Source organism: Phalacrocorax aristotelis, chromosome 1 (genome assembly GCF_949628215.1).
Source record: "Phalacrocorax aristotelis chromosome 1, bGulAri2.1, whole genome shotgun sequence".
Taxonomy (NCBI): Eukaryota; Metazoa; Chordata; class Aves; order Suliformes; family Phalacrocoracidae; genus Phalacrocorax; species Phalacrocorax aristotelis.
In genome coordinates this window covers 205,022,220-205,037,833 of record NC_134276.1, presented here as the reverse complement: position 1 = coordinate 205,037,833, position 15,614 = coordinate 205,022,220, and the positions used below count along the sequence as shown (strand labels likewise).

General features: G+C 41.7%; 2 protein-coding genes across 3 annotated transcripts in view; one reads left to right on the top strand and one right to left on the bottom strand.

Moving 5' to 3' along the window:
* The window catches only part of FBXL13 (F-box and leucine rich repeat protein 13), a 93,204-nt gene extending 88,646 nt beyond the window's left edge, over window positions 1-4,558 (bottom strand). Inside the window, 1 exon segment of the mRNA XM_075092549.1 lies at window positions 4,440-4,558. Within this exon segment, the coding sequence (XP_074948650.1) occupies window positions 4,440-4,514 (75 nt within the window). The 5' untranslated portion in view covers window positions 4,515-4,558.
* Window positions 4,559-5,540: 982 nt separating this feature from the next.
* On the top strand, window positions 5,541-14,352 carry ARMC10 (armadillo repeat containing 10). Of its 2 annotated transcripts, none has more exons than XM_075081448.1 (6): window positions 5,541-5,673; window positions 7,212-7,357; window positions 8,429-8,563; window positions 9,877-10,053; window positions 11,116-11,187; window positions 12,469-14,352. In XM_075081448.1, exons 1-6 carry the CDS (start codon window positions 5,556-5,558, stop codon window positions 12,721-12,723), a joined length of 903 nt encoding a protein of 300 aa, XP_074937549.1. In that variant the 5' UTR covers window positions 5,541-5,555; the 3' UTR covers window positions 12,724-14,352. The 2 variants fall into 2 exon arrangements, with proteins under 2 accessions (XP_074937549.1, XP_074937548.1); XM_075081447.1 differs by lacking the exon at window positions 5,541-5,673 and adding an exon at window positions 5,825-5,993.
* The last annotated feature ends 1,262 nt before the right edge of the window (window positions 14,353-15,614 follow it).

The following is a 15,614-nucleotide window of genomic DNA, read 5'->3' as shown; positions in this document are numbered from 1 at the left end:
GTAACACTAATGAACACTCTGATTCCAGCCTTGGCACCTCCTCAATCTTATTAACAAAAATGTAATTTGCAAGGTATAGCTTGATGGTTGACAATCTTAAGAAAATATAAAACCATCACTTATCATTTTAAGTCCTGAAAAATAATGTAATTTTAAATAATTCACAGGCATCTAAGTGGCTTTCATCACAAATTTTCCTATGGACAGATTTCCCAAAGCCAATCCCAACATTGGTCGGCTACTCCCTCTGCTGGATTAAGCTCGTATGTGTCTGCCACATTAATGCCATTTCTTATTATTTCAAGTTTTATTACCCCCACCCCACCCCCCGTTTCAAACAAACACAAACAACTTCTTTTTCCTTTGGATGTTCTGAAAGGTCTCCAGCATAGGAATTCCAAACTGTACAACCATATACTGGAGTGCAAGGCCTCTGGTTAACATTTGAGAATTCCTTTATAAAACTTAAATAAGGAAGGAATTGTAACACCTGGTATTACAGTCCTCATTCAGGCACTCTTCAGTGATGCTTGGGCCAGGTGTAAAAGCCAAAACAATTAAGCTGAATCTGTACAAGTCTGGCTATTTCTATTAGACTTCTACAAGAGTCTCAGCAGTCGGAAAAGAGTCCACCTACAATTTTTCTCAGCCTATAAATTTTATTTATTCATAACATTAAACAACTAAAAGTGCACTCACACACCAAGTGATCATTAGTCACATTTCATCACAACCCCCAACTAACCAACTACCAAGCAAGTATTAAAAAAAAAAAATCAACAGAACTGCTACAGTGCAACTAAGTTATCGGGCTAGAATTAAATATTTAGGTCGGCTTTTATATGAACTGCTTCTATTCATCAATCTGAGAAAGCCCATCTGTTGTTTAAAAGTTCACAGAGGAAAAGTCTTAAAATCATGAAGCATTCAGTTTAAAGCTCAGTAACGGAAGAACCATTTTTAGCCTCCCTTCTTGTGTGTATTTAGGAACTGTTAAAAATACATGCATACCTACATATATGTATATTCTTATTCCTTATTCATGTGTGAAAGAGAGCTCCTGAGAACCAGCATATTCGTGTGAATAAAATAAAATATTTGATACTGATATCCAACAAATTTTTCAGACTCTTCAGCTATAACATTTTTTCATCATTGAAATGACCTCAGTACACAGAGCAATAGTTTTGTTGATGTTAACAGTGGTCTTCTAAACAGTAACTTCCATTAATTTCCAACATCAAATAGACAGCATGACTGGGTGGCATGGATGATGATGATTAGCTGTGACCTAAAAAATATTCCCTAACAGGATGAAGAAACATCCATGTCTTGTCTATAAAGTTTTCAAAAGCAAAAGGTTTCAAGATCTAAGTTCTATGCCTCAAAAATCAGGTAATCTAAACACAACACACCCATTTTTACCAAAAAATCTTAACAGTGGTATATTTTCATCATTTTTCCTTACTCCTATTCCCGGACAAATCAACACCTAAATTAACTACCCAATAGTAATTTATTAGAGATATAACAAGCTGTAACCTTAATGATTCTCCCAAACCCCATAAGCTATCCAGAATCAGTAGATGCCTGATGTAGTTTTGTTAAAAACTCCTGTTGTTTTCTTGCAAACCCGCATAATGTGCAGTGCTTTTCCAGAAGCATCTACTAAAATCAAAGGACTGTATGTTTTCCTGTGAAATATCAAAACATGAACCAAATAGGTTCCACAAAGACTCTCTTTTCTGTGAAGCTTGAATAAAAGCCCTTGACCATGGTTGGTTTTGATGTATTGTGACTACTGCCTTTCCCTGCTCACCCATAAAAATCTCACTGTGTCTTTGTGTTTTTCATGCCCATTTGTGCTTCTTATGTCCATTTGCTGATTCGCATCAGCTTATGAGGCACTCGGGCAGGGAACATCTTTTGATAAATGTACAGCACCTAGCACAATGTCCTGAGTCATTACCTGTTTCTAAGAATTACGATGATGACAACTATTACAAGAAGTAGTATGAGATCAATATACAAAAAAAATTTACTAAGAAAAATACAAATTTTGTTGTCTTGATTTGTTGCTACAAATGTGTGTTATTTCCCAGCCTCGTGCTCCCAGTGCTGAAGATGTGCCATTCGCTGTATATTCAAATTACATTACTGCTTATACATTTTAGCTGTTCCACAACACCTTGCTTAAATGCCAATGCAGTGTTATAAATATGAAATATTATTTCATGTCTACCCTCAGTAAGAGACTATACCCTAAAACCAGATGCATTTTGCAAAGACAGTAAAAGCCTGCCATCCCCAGGAGGAGTTAGAGCAAGGCGGGCAGCAGCCCAAAGCAGCCAATTAACACTGATAACAAAACTGACGCAAAACAGTGACAAAACACTTCTCAGTTTTGTCTCTTCTGGAAACCCAGAAAGTCTGGTCTGCTGCTGCTATTCCTGTGAGATGGAGAGGAGGAAAAGAGGTGGGTGTGCAAAACACATAATGAGGCCAGGACTGGCCATGAGTTTCAGCCTACCGCTAACCCAGAGTAGAAAGCCCGCTTCTCTCAAAGGCTTCTCTCTTCCAGCCATAACCCCATTCCTGTTCCTACCACGTTAGGCAAAACTCATTTGGGTCATACAGCAGAAAAATCTTAAGCTAGCTCTGCATCCATAATTAATTTTAACATTGTAAGAATATGGATACTAACAGCAGTGAAAGTCATCATACGCAGAGTGTTTGCAGGATTACAGTTTGCCTGACTTTTTATGGATGCTGTTTTGAAGTACAGGATGGGAACTGAAAGAGAGAAATCAGACAGGAATGAAAGACTCAGACGCAGCAGGGAATCCCGAATTATTTGGACACAATGATTTGGATTCCAGCTGTGTTTGGACCATGTCCAAACCACAACCCAATCATAAAAAGACTTAAGCAAATGACCATTTTAGGACTCTATATCCTTACTTTTGAGAAAATGTGTATAAATGTTCATAGGTCTCGGCTTAGCTTTGATATTCCTTAATACAGGGACCAGTATCATCTCATTTATCTTCACACCAAGCATACTGTAATTTCATAAAGAAATTAAAATCTAATCAAATGAAATAAAAAATATGTCTAGATATCAGCAAACGCCAACCTCTAAGAAACAAGGAAAAAAAAATCTTACACAGGCTAATTTTTAACTGGTTTTCTTTTAAGAAACTCCCTTTAATCTTAACCTTAACTGTTTCATCTTTAGCTTATTAATTTAATGCCACTGTTGCTATACAGGCATTTATAACTTTTGCTTGGAAATGTAAATATGAGTTATTTTTGAAGTGCTGAATCAAGAAATACACCTCGTGAAGATACATCTTACCTTTTGTTTTTCTGCACTTAAAAAAACCAGAGAATGATCAAGAGACAGGCTGCCAGGAGAGGTACTCAGTCTGCGTGGCAGTGCGGCTCTATAATTATTCTAATTGGCTCAAGATTTCTGTATTGGTGTTTCCATAGAAATCCTGGCTGTAATAGCTGCTTGCAAATGGGGCCTATTTTTGGTAGTTTAAAAGTATCGGGATGTGCCTTAAACTTGTATTTGTGCACTGTGCCTGTCTTTGTTTCAAGGAAATTGAAAAGCAGCTGCCGCAGATTTTGAAACAGGCAGAGGTGAATATGACAGAGATAAACAGGGAGGAAACTAAAGAAATTTAGAAAATCAGGTAAGAATCCTAAAGGCAAACCCACCAACTCTGTCTCCCCACCGCCAAGTCCTTCACGTTGTGACAGTGTTACACTCTAACGTTTCGTGGAAGTTTATTTACTCTTGGGCTAATAAATAACTAATGCACCAATATGTGAAACGTGGCCCACCACCACCTCTACCTTTGACAGGCCATTAAAAACGACAGATTGTACCCGCAGCGCTCAGGAAGGAGGGAGATGTCCGGATGAGATCTAGAGGTACTTCTGTGATCAGAACTGAAGGACTTGAGCAAACCTAGGGAAGGTGCCGGAGCAGTTCACTCGCCTGCCTTCATTTCAGTCATCGTTTAAATGCGGATTAAGAAGCAGAATTACCTTGTTCCATCTGGTTTCTAAAGTTTTCATCAATTGCTTGAAGCAAGCTATTACCGAAATGAGAACAAAGACGCGCCCCGCACCAACAGACGACAGCGTTAGGGGTGTGAAACGCCCCGGCACCGCTGAGGGACCCAGCGAGCCGATACCGGGGCGCGGCTGAGGGCAGAGGGAGGCCCTTCGCGGGGCGGGGGCGGGTCGCCTCCCTCCCACGGATGCTCCCGAGGGAGCCCGCGGTCCCCCGGCTCCAGGCGGCGGGGAGCCGGCTGCCGGCCAGCTGGACGGCCGGCCTGGTGACGGGGGCCCGGGAGGTGGCGGTTCCCTCCGCTCGCTGTAGCGACGGACGGCGGTGCCGCCTTCGCGGGCTCTGCCGCCGTTACCTCGTAGACGCCGAGGAGGTTGTGGCGGCTGAAGTAATCTCGGAGCTCGGGGCTGGCGGCCCGGACGGACGCCATGGCGGCAACGGGCCCGGCTACGGCGGCCGTCGCGTAGCAACGGGCCCGCGGCCCGCAGCCGCCCGGGCCGAGGTGCCGCCGCCCCCGCTCCTGCGGCCGGCGGGGGCAGGCGCCCGGGCCCGGCTCCCCGGGCAGCTCCCGCCCCGGCCGGCTCCCGCGCCCCCGCCGGGCGGGCACGGAGCGGTGGAAGGACTCGCACGTTCGGCGAGGCAGAGAAGAGCACCCGCCGGTTACTGCTGAGGGGTCCCAGGGAGCCCCCCCAGCCCTGCACCGCCGGGATCATGGGATCATAGAATGGTTTAGGTTGGAAGCGACCTTTAGAAGCCACCTAGTCCAAGCCCCTGCACTGAGCAGGGACATCTCCAACTAGATCAGGTTGCTCAGAGCCCCGTGCAACCTGACCTTAAATGTTTCCAGGGATGGGGCACCTACCACCTCTCTGGGCAACCTGTCCCAGTGTTTCACCACCCTCATTGTAAAAAATGTCTTCCTTATATCCAGTCTAAATCTACCCTCCTTTAGTTTAAAACCATTAATCCTTGTCCTGTCACAACAGGCCTTCCCAAAGAAGTTGTCCCCATCTTTCCTATAGTCCCTCTTTAAGCACTGGAAGGCCGCAATAAGGTCTCCCCGCAGCCTTCTCTTCTCCAGGCTGAACAACCCCAACTCTCTCAGCCTGTCCTCGTAGGAGAGGTGCTCCAGCCCTCGGATCATTTTTGTGTCCCTCCTGTGGATGTCCTTGCCCACACTTCAGCTATCCACCCTACCCTGGTTTTTGGCCAAGCCAAGCGCTGCCGCTGTTTGCTGCCGCCACCAGCGCACACTGCCGAGGCCCGGCATGTTTGCAGACCGCAGGTGCCCGAAAGGGCAGTCTTCCCAAAAAGCAGGTTCGTTCACCCAGTGTGCAAAACGCCAAACTACACACAGAGTGCAGGTGCCTTATTCATTTTTGCGCAAAGATGGGTGCTAGGTGGTAGCTCCACAAAGCTAGCACACCCCACCGAGACGCTACAAGGTATTCACACAGTTGAATGCGTATGTATGTGCAGCCCTCCCGAAGGGGAAGCCCGGCTGGGAGCGGGCGCAGCTGCCCAGGCTGCCTTAGGGACGCGGGCTATTTCTGCCCTTTATCAGCAGAACTGCACGGCGTCGTCGCCAGGTAGGTTCGCGCTGGGCTGCGCCCCGGCGGGCCGAGGAACCCCCGCCCCCGTGCCGGGCACAGCGGCGCCGGGCTCGGCACCCCCTGCCGTCCCTCACCAGGGCCCGGCTGCCGGCGGGAAGAGGCAGGCGCGGAGCGGCGCCGGATGGGGCGGGGGCTTCCGCGGGCAGCCGAAATGGGGGAGCGGAGGGGGGCGGCGGTGAGAGCGGCGGTGGTGCTGCTCGGGGCGGGCGCCTGCTACTGCCTATGGCGGCTGGCGGCGGCGCGATGGCGGCGGGGGCAGCGCGCCGCGGCCGGGGCCGCCCCGGGCCCGCCCGCAGGTGAGGCGCGGGCGGGGAGGCTGCATGCCGAGGGAAGGCGGGGGAGGCCCAGCACGGCAGCGGCGGGGCCCGAGGCGGATTCCAGCCCCCGCTGGGGGGTCTCCAGCCCTTCTGGAGCGCGGCCGCGGCCGCCTGTGGCCTGCGAGGGGCAGCTGCTCCCGCTGCCCCCGAGGCGGCCGGGCCGGAGCCCTCCGGCGGTTCTAAATGGCTCTAGAGCAGGTTTCATTTTTAAAAAAAAGCCTGTTGCGGTTTTAAGGCCCCTAAATCATATGTCCAATGAGTCTATTTACTTAATGGGCCGATTTACTATTATTCTATGACAGTTATTTATGTTCCCGTCCGTCAAAGCTAAAGAGAGTTCAGGTGACGGTGAGAGCAAGATAGAAAGCAATTTTGGTTTTCAAGCCCTTGGATTATCATAATTAACTTCGACACCCCTCCCCACCCCCACCCCCCAAAGAATACTGTGGCATTTGGCTGGTGGCAGCAAACAGGTGGAATTATAAAGGACTGGTTAGCTTCTCAAAAGTAATTTTGAGTCATCTATGACCAGTCCAGTAGTCACAGATTAGGTCTTTAGGCTATTCAGCTAGCTAAATAGTTCTGCCTCCAACCAGGCCAAAAATAGTCTTGGATGGTATTTGTGTCACCCTTTTATGAAAGCCAGGTACTCCATAACATCATTCTGACTCAGAAACAGCTTTCCTCAGTTGGCCGCATGATGCTGTTCTTAACATTGTGGCTGTTAGTTTGTCAAAGGTACCAGCAAAACATTATTATAATTTCTGGAAGCAGTAGTCTGAGAGTCGGCAGTTTTGTTTTCTTTTCCTACAGCATCCAGATAGATTTCCACGCTTCATTTCAGGCAATGGATTTCAGGGAAAAAGGTTACCATGTTGGGTGAATATTCCTAATAATTTTGAAGGGGATGTTTGTCGTTGGTTAACCAAATAGTAACGTACCCCAAGCTCTTATTATGTATTCCTTGTATTTTCTTCTTGGAAATGAGGTAGTCGGAGGACTCGGGGTAAAAGGACTGCAGTCTGGCCGTTGTAAAACACAATCTTTTTGCCATACAATGGCTGGGTACAATCAAACTTAAAAACAGTGTGTCCTAAAACTGAGAGCTAAGCCTCAGCTCTGTATAAAACGTTAAGTGGTAACTAAGTGAAATGTCTCAAACTTGGTATCAAGTATTTCATTTTTAAACACTGACAGAGAACAGTCCTCCAGTGGCAGCCCATACCATGGATGCGGATGCTCTGCAGAAACTTATTCATTTGCTCCAGGCCACAGATGATCCATTAATTCAAGAGCAAGCTTTAATCACTCTCAGCAACAGTGCTGCCTTCTCTGTAAATCAAGTGAGTATTGTTCTGTAGAAAACAACAGTGTTTCAATACCAGTCAGTGCGGAGAGGTGCTGTTTTGCTGAGGAAGGGGTGCTGACACAGGACTGACAGCTACTACACCTTGTGTTCTAAAATCCATCTTATGTTTATGCTTTAATTTCTGCTAGCCCAAATAATTTACCAGCCTCACAAAATTTATCTAAGCTTAATGTTTGTGCAACTTAAAGTCTGTACAGAGTTCTGTATGTTCAAAGTGCTGTAAATATATCTTTTCTTGCTTACAGTTATGTAATGTTAGTGAAAGGGTTGAACTGGAGAAGGGTTACATACTTTCAGGCTCAGATCTGAAATTTACTGAGATAATTTAAACAGAAAAACTTTGAGCTGGATGCAGATTTTTATGCCTGTGTAAAGGTTTAACCTCCAGGATCCTTTTTTTTTTTTTTCCTTTTCCTTTTAGTATGGTACTTACAACAGCTGCCTATTCCAGCTTCTCAAAGCTGTTTCCTTAATATAAATCTCTCAGAACAGTATGTAACTGAATCCCAAGGCCCATGGCCCCATTTTTCATTTTCTTGAAAACAGTACATTGGGTTTTTGTTGATGGTTAGAGTCTAAGTGAGAAAAGATTTTTTAAAAAAATCAAGTGCAATGGAAAGAAAGATAAAGTTTTAGAACTTCCGCTCATAACAATATAAAGCTGCATCTTGAAATTGTGTTCTGTTCAGTCAGGAGTTTTAGGTACTGTGACCCAGTTCAGCTATTCTATAAACTGATTATGCAATAATTACCTTTGATTCTTTATAATCTAAAATGCTTTAAGCATGCCTTGGAGGCCAAATTTTAAAAGTAAAGGTGGTGCGCCATTGTCAAGTAATGGCAAATAATACTTTGGCCCTAAACAGGACTATTCTTAATTTCAGTGGAAGCAATAAAGCAATACCTGCTAACAGAGTAGTCTGCTCCAGAAGCCTTCATTCACACATTCCATGTGCATTAAAATGGAAATTAAAATGGAAAGGAGGAAAGCCTTCAGCATTTAATTTTTTAATAATTTTATTAAATATCTTGTTTTATATTTCAGGATATAATCTGCAATTTGGATGGTCTTTCTGTTATTGGAGGGATGCTGTCAGACTGTGTTCCCAAAGTTAAAGAAAAAGCACTAAATGCACTTAATAATTTGAGTATGAATATTAAAAATCAGGAAGAGATACAGGTAAGTTTCTTAAAGGGAAAAATCAAAGTAATCGAGACACTGAAGAGAGTCCAGGGCTTTCAGCCTATTTGTCAAATACAAGTCAGGATGCCAAAATGTTTTGAGGTTGGACATAAGAGTGAGCAGACAGACCTAGATGATCTGTGCATCCCAAGGCTGAAAGGATAACTTAAAAAGGCGCTGCATCACAGACACTTTTTTTTGTAAAAAGCAGTTAGGAAGCCAGGCAGTTTGTGCTCAGTTTCTACCAAATGCTATTAAACACAGATAGTGCTGCTAAATTTATAGTGAAATTATCAGAGGCAAGATGATTTCCAAACATGTCTAGAACATCAGCAGTGGTTGTTTAATAGGATTGCAGGCTGAACTCAGCATGACTTAGGCAAGGGAGAAAAAACAGTAATTGATCCCCTGCGTTTGTACGAGACCAATTTTTCAGGGTGATACTTTAATCTTAAGAGTCTGTAATAATGATAACAAGAGTAGATGGTACGGATGTGAAAGGACCAACCATCAAAAGAGCAGCCACTTTTGAAATGATCAGATTAATCAATAGCTCAAGAAGTGTCCGAGCAGTGAGCTGACGCAGATTTGAAGATTTTTACTACTTTTTTTCATTAGCTTGATAAAAAGGCAGTTTGACTGTACGTGGTAATTTGCAGCATCTTTAGCACTAAGCAACTTTTTTTAAAGTAGTGCTTGCCAACAGCAGGTATTTATATAGGCATATAGGTAGAACTCTTTTGGTAAAGGCAAAGTAATTTTTTTCTCAGTTAGTTCTCCAAGATTTGTTGTACCCTGACATCCAGAAGAAAATTTGGTACAAAATAGTTGCTCATGTCAGTTGTCATCACTGTTCCTGAGTACTACAATGAATGGGCCACATGGTTGGAAGAAAAGTTTTCGTTCCAAGACTTGTCCTTAGTTTATTCTCTACATCTAAGACAATGTCAGTTGCTGTAAGGTTTTTTTGTGTTTGGTTTTTTTTAAATAACTCCTTAAAGCAAATGTGCTACTTCTGAGATGGAGTCAAAGCAATTTGGGTTTCCAGAGCAATTTATGTGTCAGGAAGGTTAGTGAGCATAACTCTGTAACCTCTGCTTCTATTATGCCAATAGAGTGTTTGAATATATTCAAAACAGAACAAAAAAGTACTTGTTTCCAGGAACATCGATCAGGTTACGTATTCAGCCAGCAGTGTTCAAGAGGTATTTACGCCACTGTGGCTGGGCCATCAATACTATTTGTGAATAGAAGATCTGCTTGTATCAAAAAATGTCTTCTCTTTCTATCTCCTTCTCTTTTCCCCCCAGGTATATATTACTCAAGTCTGTAGGAACATTGAGTCAGCTCCCCAGAACTCTGATCTACAGCTAGCTGGGCTCAGGCTGTTGACAAATATGTCTGTTACCAGTGACTACCACCATAAGATGATAAACTCAATTCCATGCTTTCTTCATTTGCTTTCAGAAGGGACTGAAAGGACACAGGTACTGGGTAGCGTATGGTTACAAACCATTTATGAAGCTCACCTCCTTTTTCCTGTTTCTCTAAAATAGTTTAGGCTGTGCTTAGAAAATCAAATATTCATTAATGATAGCAGGTAGTGCATAAAATATGTAAAAATATGGATCTGTATTACTTTCTCAATATAAATTCAGAAAGAGGTGAGGAAGGGATATTGGACCATCAGGCTAGAACTCCACCAGGCCAGTGATGTTTGCACTGCTATTGTCCTAGGCCTTTGCTGTAGCAACTCCAGAATTCTCTTCTGCTTGCTGAACATTGCTGCTGCATCACAGAGCAAGGAGGATCTGCCTGTGAAAGGCTTTACTGATGCATGAATCTCTCTAGGGAAACATGCCAAGCAGTGATAACTGCAGTTACAGATTTGTGGTCCCTTGTGCTTATTGCATCTCTTGCAGTGCTAGTGACTACAATGGGAAATTGTGCTCTTTTGTAGTTACTGTAATGTTGAAAGAAGAGAAAAGCTTCAAATGGGCACCAAATTGAGTGTTTTTACAAGACATCACAGTGCCATCAATAGCACTGTACTCGGTTGCTCTTAACAGATTGAAACTAGTTTTCGAAAACACAAATTTCCACTAAACTTAGCAGACCTATTTTACTTAAGTACAATAAACAGCATTTGGTCTTTTCTTAGTGTTTAGTTAAAAGATTAGTGTCACAAGGTCCAGGAAAGTACAAAGGTGTATTTTTTAATGCTATTTCTGTATGATCACATTTTAAATACAGTACATCTGTATATTTAAAAATTGTTCTGTATTCTGCCTACTGCGAGTTGTATACAGATATTGCCTTATTTTGATGTTTAAGGTAAACTGAACTTGCTTCTAAAATATCTATACTTAGTACATACATGCTAGTGACTCCACAAGCTCTGGCTTTTCCTACACCAAAGACTGGAGTGCACAACTCAAGATGTTAGTTGACCTTTTCCTCTCCAAGTCAGCACTGACATTATTGATGCCCGTTTCTGCTGTACTTACTGTTTTGGAGCTTGCAATGAACTTGTGTGTTCCTCATTTCAGATTCAAGTTTTGAAAGTACTTGTGAATTTGTCTGCAAATCCAGCCATGACAAGACATCTTCTCAGAGCTCAAGTAAGGTTCTTGCTCTTTCATTACATTTTTAGCATTTATACGTGTGTGTAGATACGTGCATGCATTAGAAGAAATCTAATGTGTTAGAAGTATGTATGCAACTCCAGAGTAAAATTCTAGGCAGTACCTGGTTAAAAATCAGTAGCTAGAAGTGTACATTCTTTCAAAGGCTAGCTTTCTTCCAGAGCGTAGTGTAATATAGACACCGTACTTGGAGAGGGAGAGTCACAGGGCCTGTGCCCTTGAAGACAGTTGGCCATACTTCCTATGTACTGTTCCACATAATCAGTGGCAACTTGCAGAAGCCTGTTCCCACCTTCCCTTTCCACCAACTGGGTAGTACTGTGGACTTTTGTATGTAACATATATAAGGTACCCCGATAAGTTTCAAAACCAATCCCAAAGCCTCATTTCCAGACACGCAGTCAGTACATAGATTGAAGACCAGGTACAAACATCAGATACAATCAGTACTGTAAATGATCATTCTCAACAGCTGTTTCTATAGCTAACATACTGTACCCAAGATGACCAAGTGCCACTGCAATCCCCACCCCTTTACTCAAATGCAGCCATAAAACTGTTGTGTCTCAGGCCTACAAGTGAACTTTCCCTGTGCATTTACTTACATCTTCGTGGAGAACTTCACTGGACATTTGCTGTTGCTGGCCTTGGCATACAGGTTTATTTTGGTCATATCCTTTCCTCACACCACAACAAAGAGTTGGGGACTAGAGTGGTCCTGCATTCTCCTCCCCCTCCCCAAATGAAGTTTCTTAAAACATGCAGCAGCTTTTATTTTTGAGCTACATGCCATGAGCAAAGCTAGTCTAGATTTTGTTGGCTTATCATTATTAAAACAAGATTAGGGTAGCTAAATATTCAGTTCTCTGTTAAAAGTGTATCCCTTTCTTGTTTATCAGAGGTGGTAACATACCATTCAGATCAGTGCAGAGGGCAAAAGCAACACTACTGAGAAGGAAAGCAGACCCTCTCTTCCAAATGGGAATTTTCCAGACAGCCACATTTTGGAGACTGAAAGTACAAAGCATTTATTGGCCTGTAATGCACAAGCCAGTCTTTTCTGAAGCAGAAATGTGCATGCTGTGCAGTTTCTAGCATGCTTTCACAGCATACCGAGGTCTGGTATTTCATAGGGTTTCTGTTTTAGGGGGGTAGGTGCAGCTTTCCCCCTCCCCCCCCCTTTTTTTTTTAAGTTAAATTTAGTTACATGTACTTACTGCAGGTGATTAAGGATGGATTATTTCTTTATTATCCTAGGTGCCATCGATACTGTTACTTTTTGACACCTGTATAAACAGAGATATTCTGCTTAGAGCCCTGGCATTTGCAGCAAACTTAAAAAAGAACATGAACAATGAAGACGTCACCATGATTCAGGACCAATATAGTGAAGACTCCATTTTCTTTACGCTCTGCAGTGACTCTCCCCAGTTTGCTTGGAAACTGGCATCTTTATTGCACCACCCCGATAGAGAAGTGAAAGAGCAAGTTGTGAGAATACTAACACAATAGTGATTTTTTTAAAAAAATAAACAGACTGACCTGATGAAAATATCTGATCTTAAGAATGCTATGCTAAAAAAAACCCCACCAACCAACCAAAAAAACCAACCAAAAATTGCTGGCTACTACCATATGACTAGGCACAAATCAGTTCCTACAAAAGAGAATGCAATGTATTAAATATAGAGGGCATAACAGATTTCGTTTACAAGCAAGATAAAAGCAATAGCTTAATTAGTACTGAGAAACCACTGTACCACTGGTACCTGTACACAAACGGGGAGGAATAGTTTAAAACATGAAAACTTTCATGTGTGAACACTTTCACTCATCCAATTAAGTCAACTGAAATATTCTTCTCAATATCAAAGAACTTTTGTTACTTTAAATATTTACAGCTGTTGAATAAATAACTCTATAGAATGGTGCATTGAAGGTTTAGGAATTAGAGTTTAGGCATTTACATTTATTAATCTGATACCTGCTAAATGGGTGCAGCCAAATCTTAGAAAATATTAAATAAAAACAATACCAAACTGTTACTGGCTTTCTACAAAATCGGTATTTCCAATGAGAGCTGCATATTGAAGTTACCCAGCCTATGTTTTTTCACCTGCACAGAATATGTTCTAAAATCACATTATCATACGCTTAATACATGTATTCCATGTAGCCAAACTGCCGTGCAGTTAACCACAACCATGCAAAGTTTCCAAACTTGAAAAAAAAAATATTTTTTTATCTTGCTTTAAAATTGTCACTTTAAGGAAAGCATATGTATTTTTCAAAGTATTTTATTATGAGTCAAAGATTTGCTGCAACTACAGCTCAACATCCTCATCTTTTTTTTATAAGGTCTACAAGAGCAGTATCATCCACATTTTTACAAAGGCTTCCTGTTCTGTAGCAGCCCTCGAGCCTGCTTTGATTGGAGAGCTTTGCTCCTTTTCCTCTGCAACTGGGATGTCATTGGAATAAGTGCTTCTGTTGAGTTAGCCCTGTACAGTTTTAGTCAACAATGCAGCGTTAATTCAAAATGAAATGGAATACATACAAACATCGTTGTAAAAAACCTGAAGGAAGCTTCACCGATTAATATAAAACATAGTAGAAAACACTTTATACACTAAAATGAGACTACTAAAACTTCCTGAACACTGCATCATAGAGAAAGTAAAAAAAGCACCAGATGTAAAGGTTAGAAAAAGTTTTCCACCTTATACCATATAAGACAGCTGTATTACCTAAACTGTTATCAGATGTTTCATCTTTTTAACATACCCACTCTTAATAAAATAGTACACTCTTCCCTTTCTGTAATTCAAGAGATACTTATTTTCAGTAGGCAACTTTGCAAATAGCTACAACTGCAAGAAAAATGCAGGCTTGAAAATGCAACAATACAATACCCCTGATCAATACCAGGGTAAAGCTACATGTATCTAATTTCTCTACATAGTTAGTTTTAACACCTCAGGAATGCAATTAAGGCAGAAATAGAAGATGGCATGATTCCCAGTCAGAACCCTGACAACAACTATATTGACAGTGAACTTCCCTTTCTCCTTCCCACTGTTCCAAAGCCACTGTTCATTTTGTAATAAGCAAATTACATTAAAATCACTTAATGTTTTGCCACTTTTTGTAGATCAAGTTTTTTCTGCTTCTGTATTTAACAAAGAAAAATAAAGGTTAGGTCAGACACTTAAGAATTTACCTTCCTCTTTCAACAGAACTTACACCTAGAACAGCGTAGTCTATCAGAGAGAGATATGTTTTCTTAATCTCAGCAATGGAGATTCTAGATGTCCCCATCCATGTTCTCCAACCTAAAAATAAGCTTTTCAAACATAATCTTTTTTATAATTGAAGTTGATCTCTTACCCTTTGATAGCTGACAGAAACAAATAACCATTGTCCCCTTTTCTAAAAATACTTGAAAACTTGTTACAGTGTGTTCAGTCATCTTCTGGTCTAGAAAGAGCTGTTTTTAAATGCTTCCATCATAGAGCAATGCTATTGAGATGTTTTGAAATCATGAGAGACTCTCAAGTGTCCTCACACAAGTGTGTAATTTTTTTTATCCCACACCCTAGATGGAATCTTATCATCAGAGTAAAGCGTAACAGTCACCCTTCGATACACAAATGCTGTGAATTAATAGATCCAAAACAAAACGTATGCCATTACTGACACGTAGTCTCTGATCGTTGCAAGTCAGTACTTCTCTGCTGCACAGCTGCTTATCTAGGTAGTCTGTATTTCAGTTTCACTCTTTCTAAAGTACAGAATTTTACTGAAGAGTCTATTGATGATTTTGAAAGCTAAAAAAAACCACCTCAAACCCAATTTCAGTTTCAACCATGTCCTTCAAAGTACTCAAAACATCCTGCAGCTTGGTGTCCTCCACAATGTTATGGATGTGTAATATGCATTATGTTATCAAAATCGTTACTGAAGCTATTGTGTAAAAATGAGGCCCAACAGAGACTTCATCTGAAATACCCTCCCCAAAATCAACACGGAATGACTGAGAGTAGATTTAAACTGGTTTTGAATACATTCTAGTGAATACATCTAGACCATACTAGAATTGTAAGAAATCTTTGTCAAATATGAATCCTACCAAAGGAATGGAAGCTACTTTTTTCTTACATGTAAGTATAATCCTCTGTCCCAGAACCCTTCCTCAGCATGAACTTGGACTAACTAATCTTAGCCTTTTTGTGCTGTTCTTTGTTGATGTTAAGACCTTTAAGACTTCTAGGACCTACTGACACAGATTTTTAAAAGATAACTGTCAACAGTTCAAAGATTACTTCAGTTCATTCCTAGCATGAAATCTCATTAAGTGGTTTTAATTAGTTGCCAGAAGTTCATGTCTTTAAATTGCAGGGAAG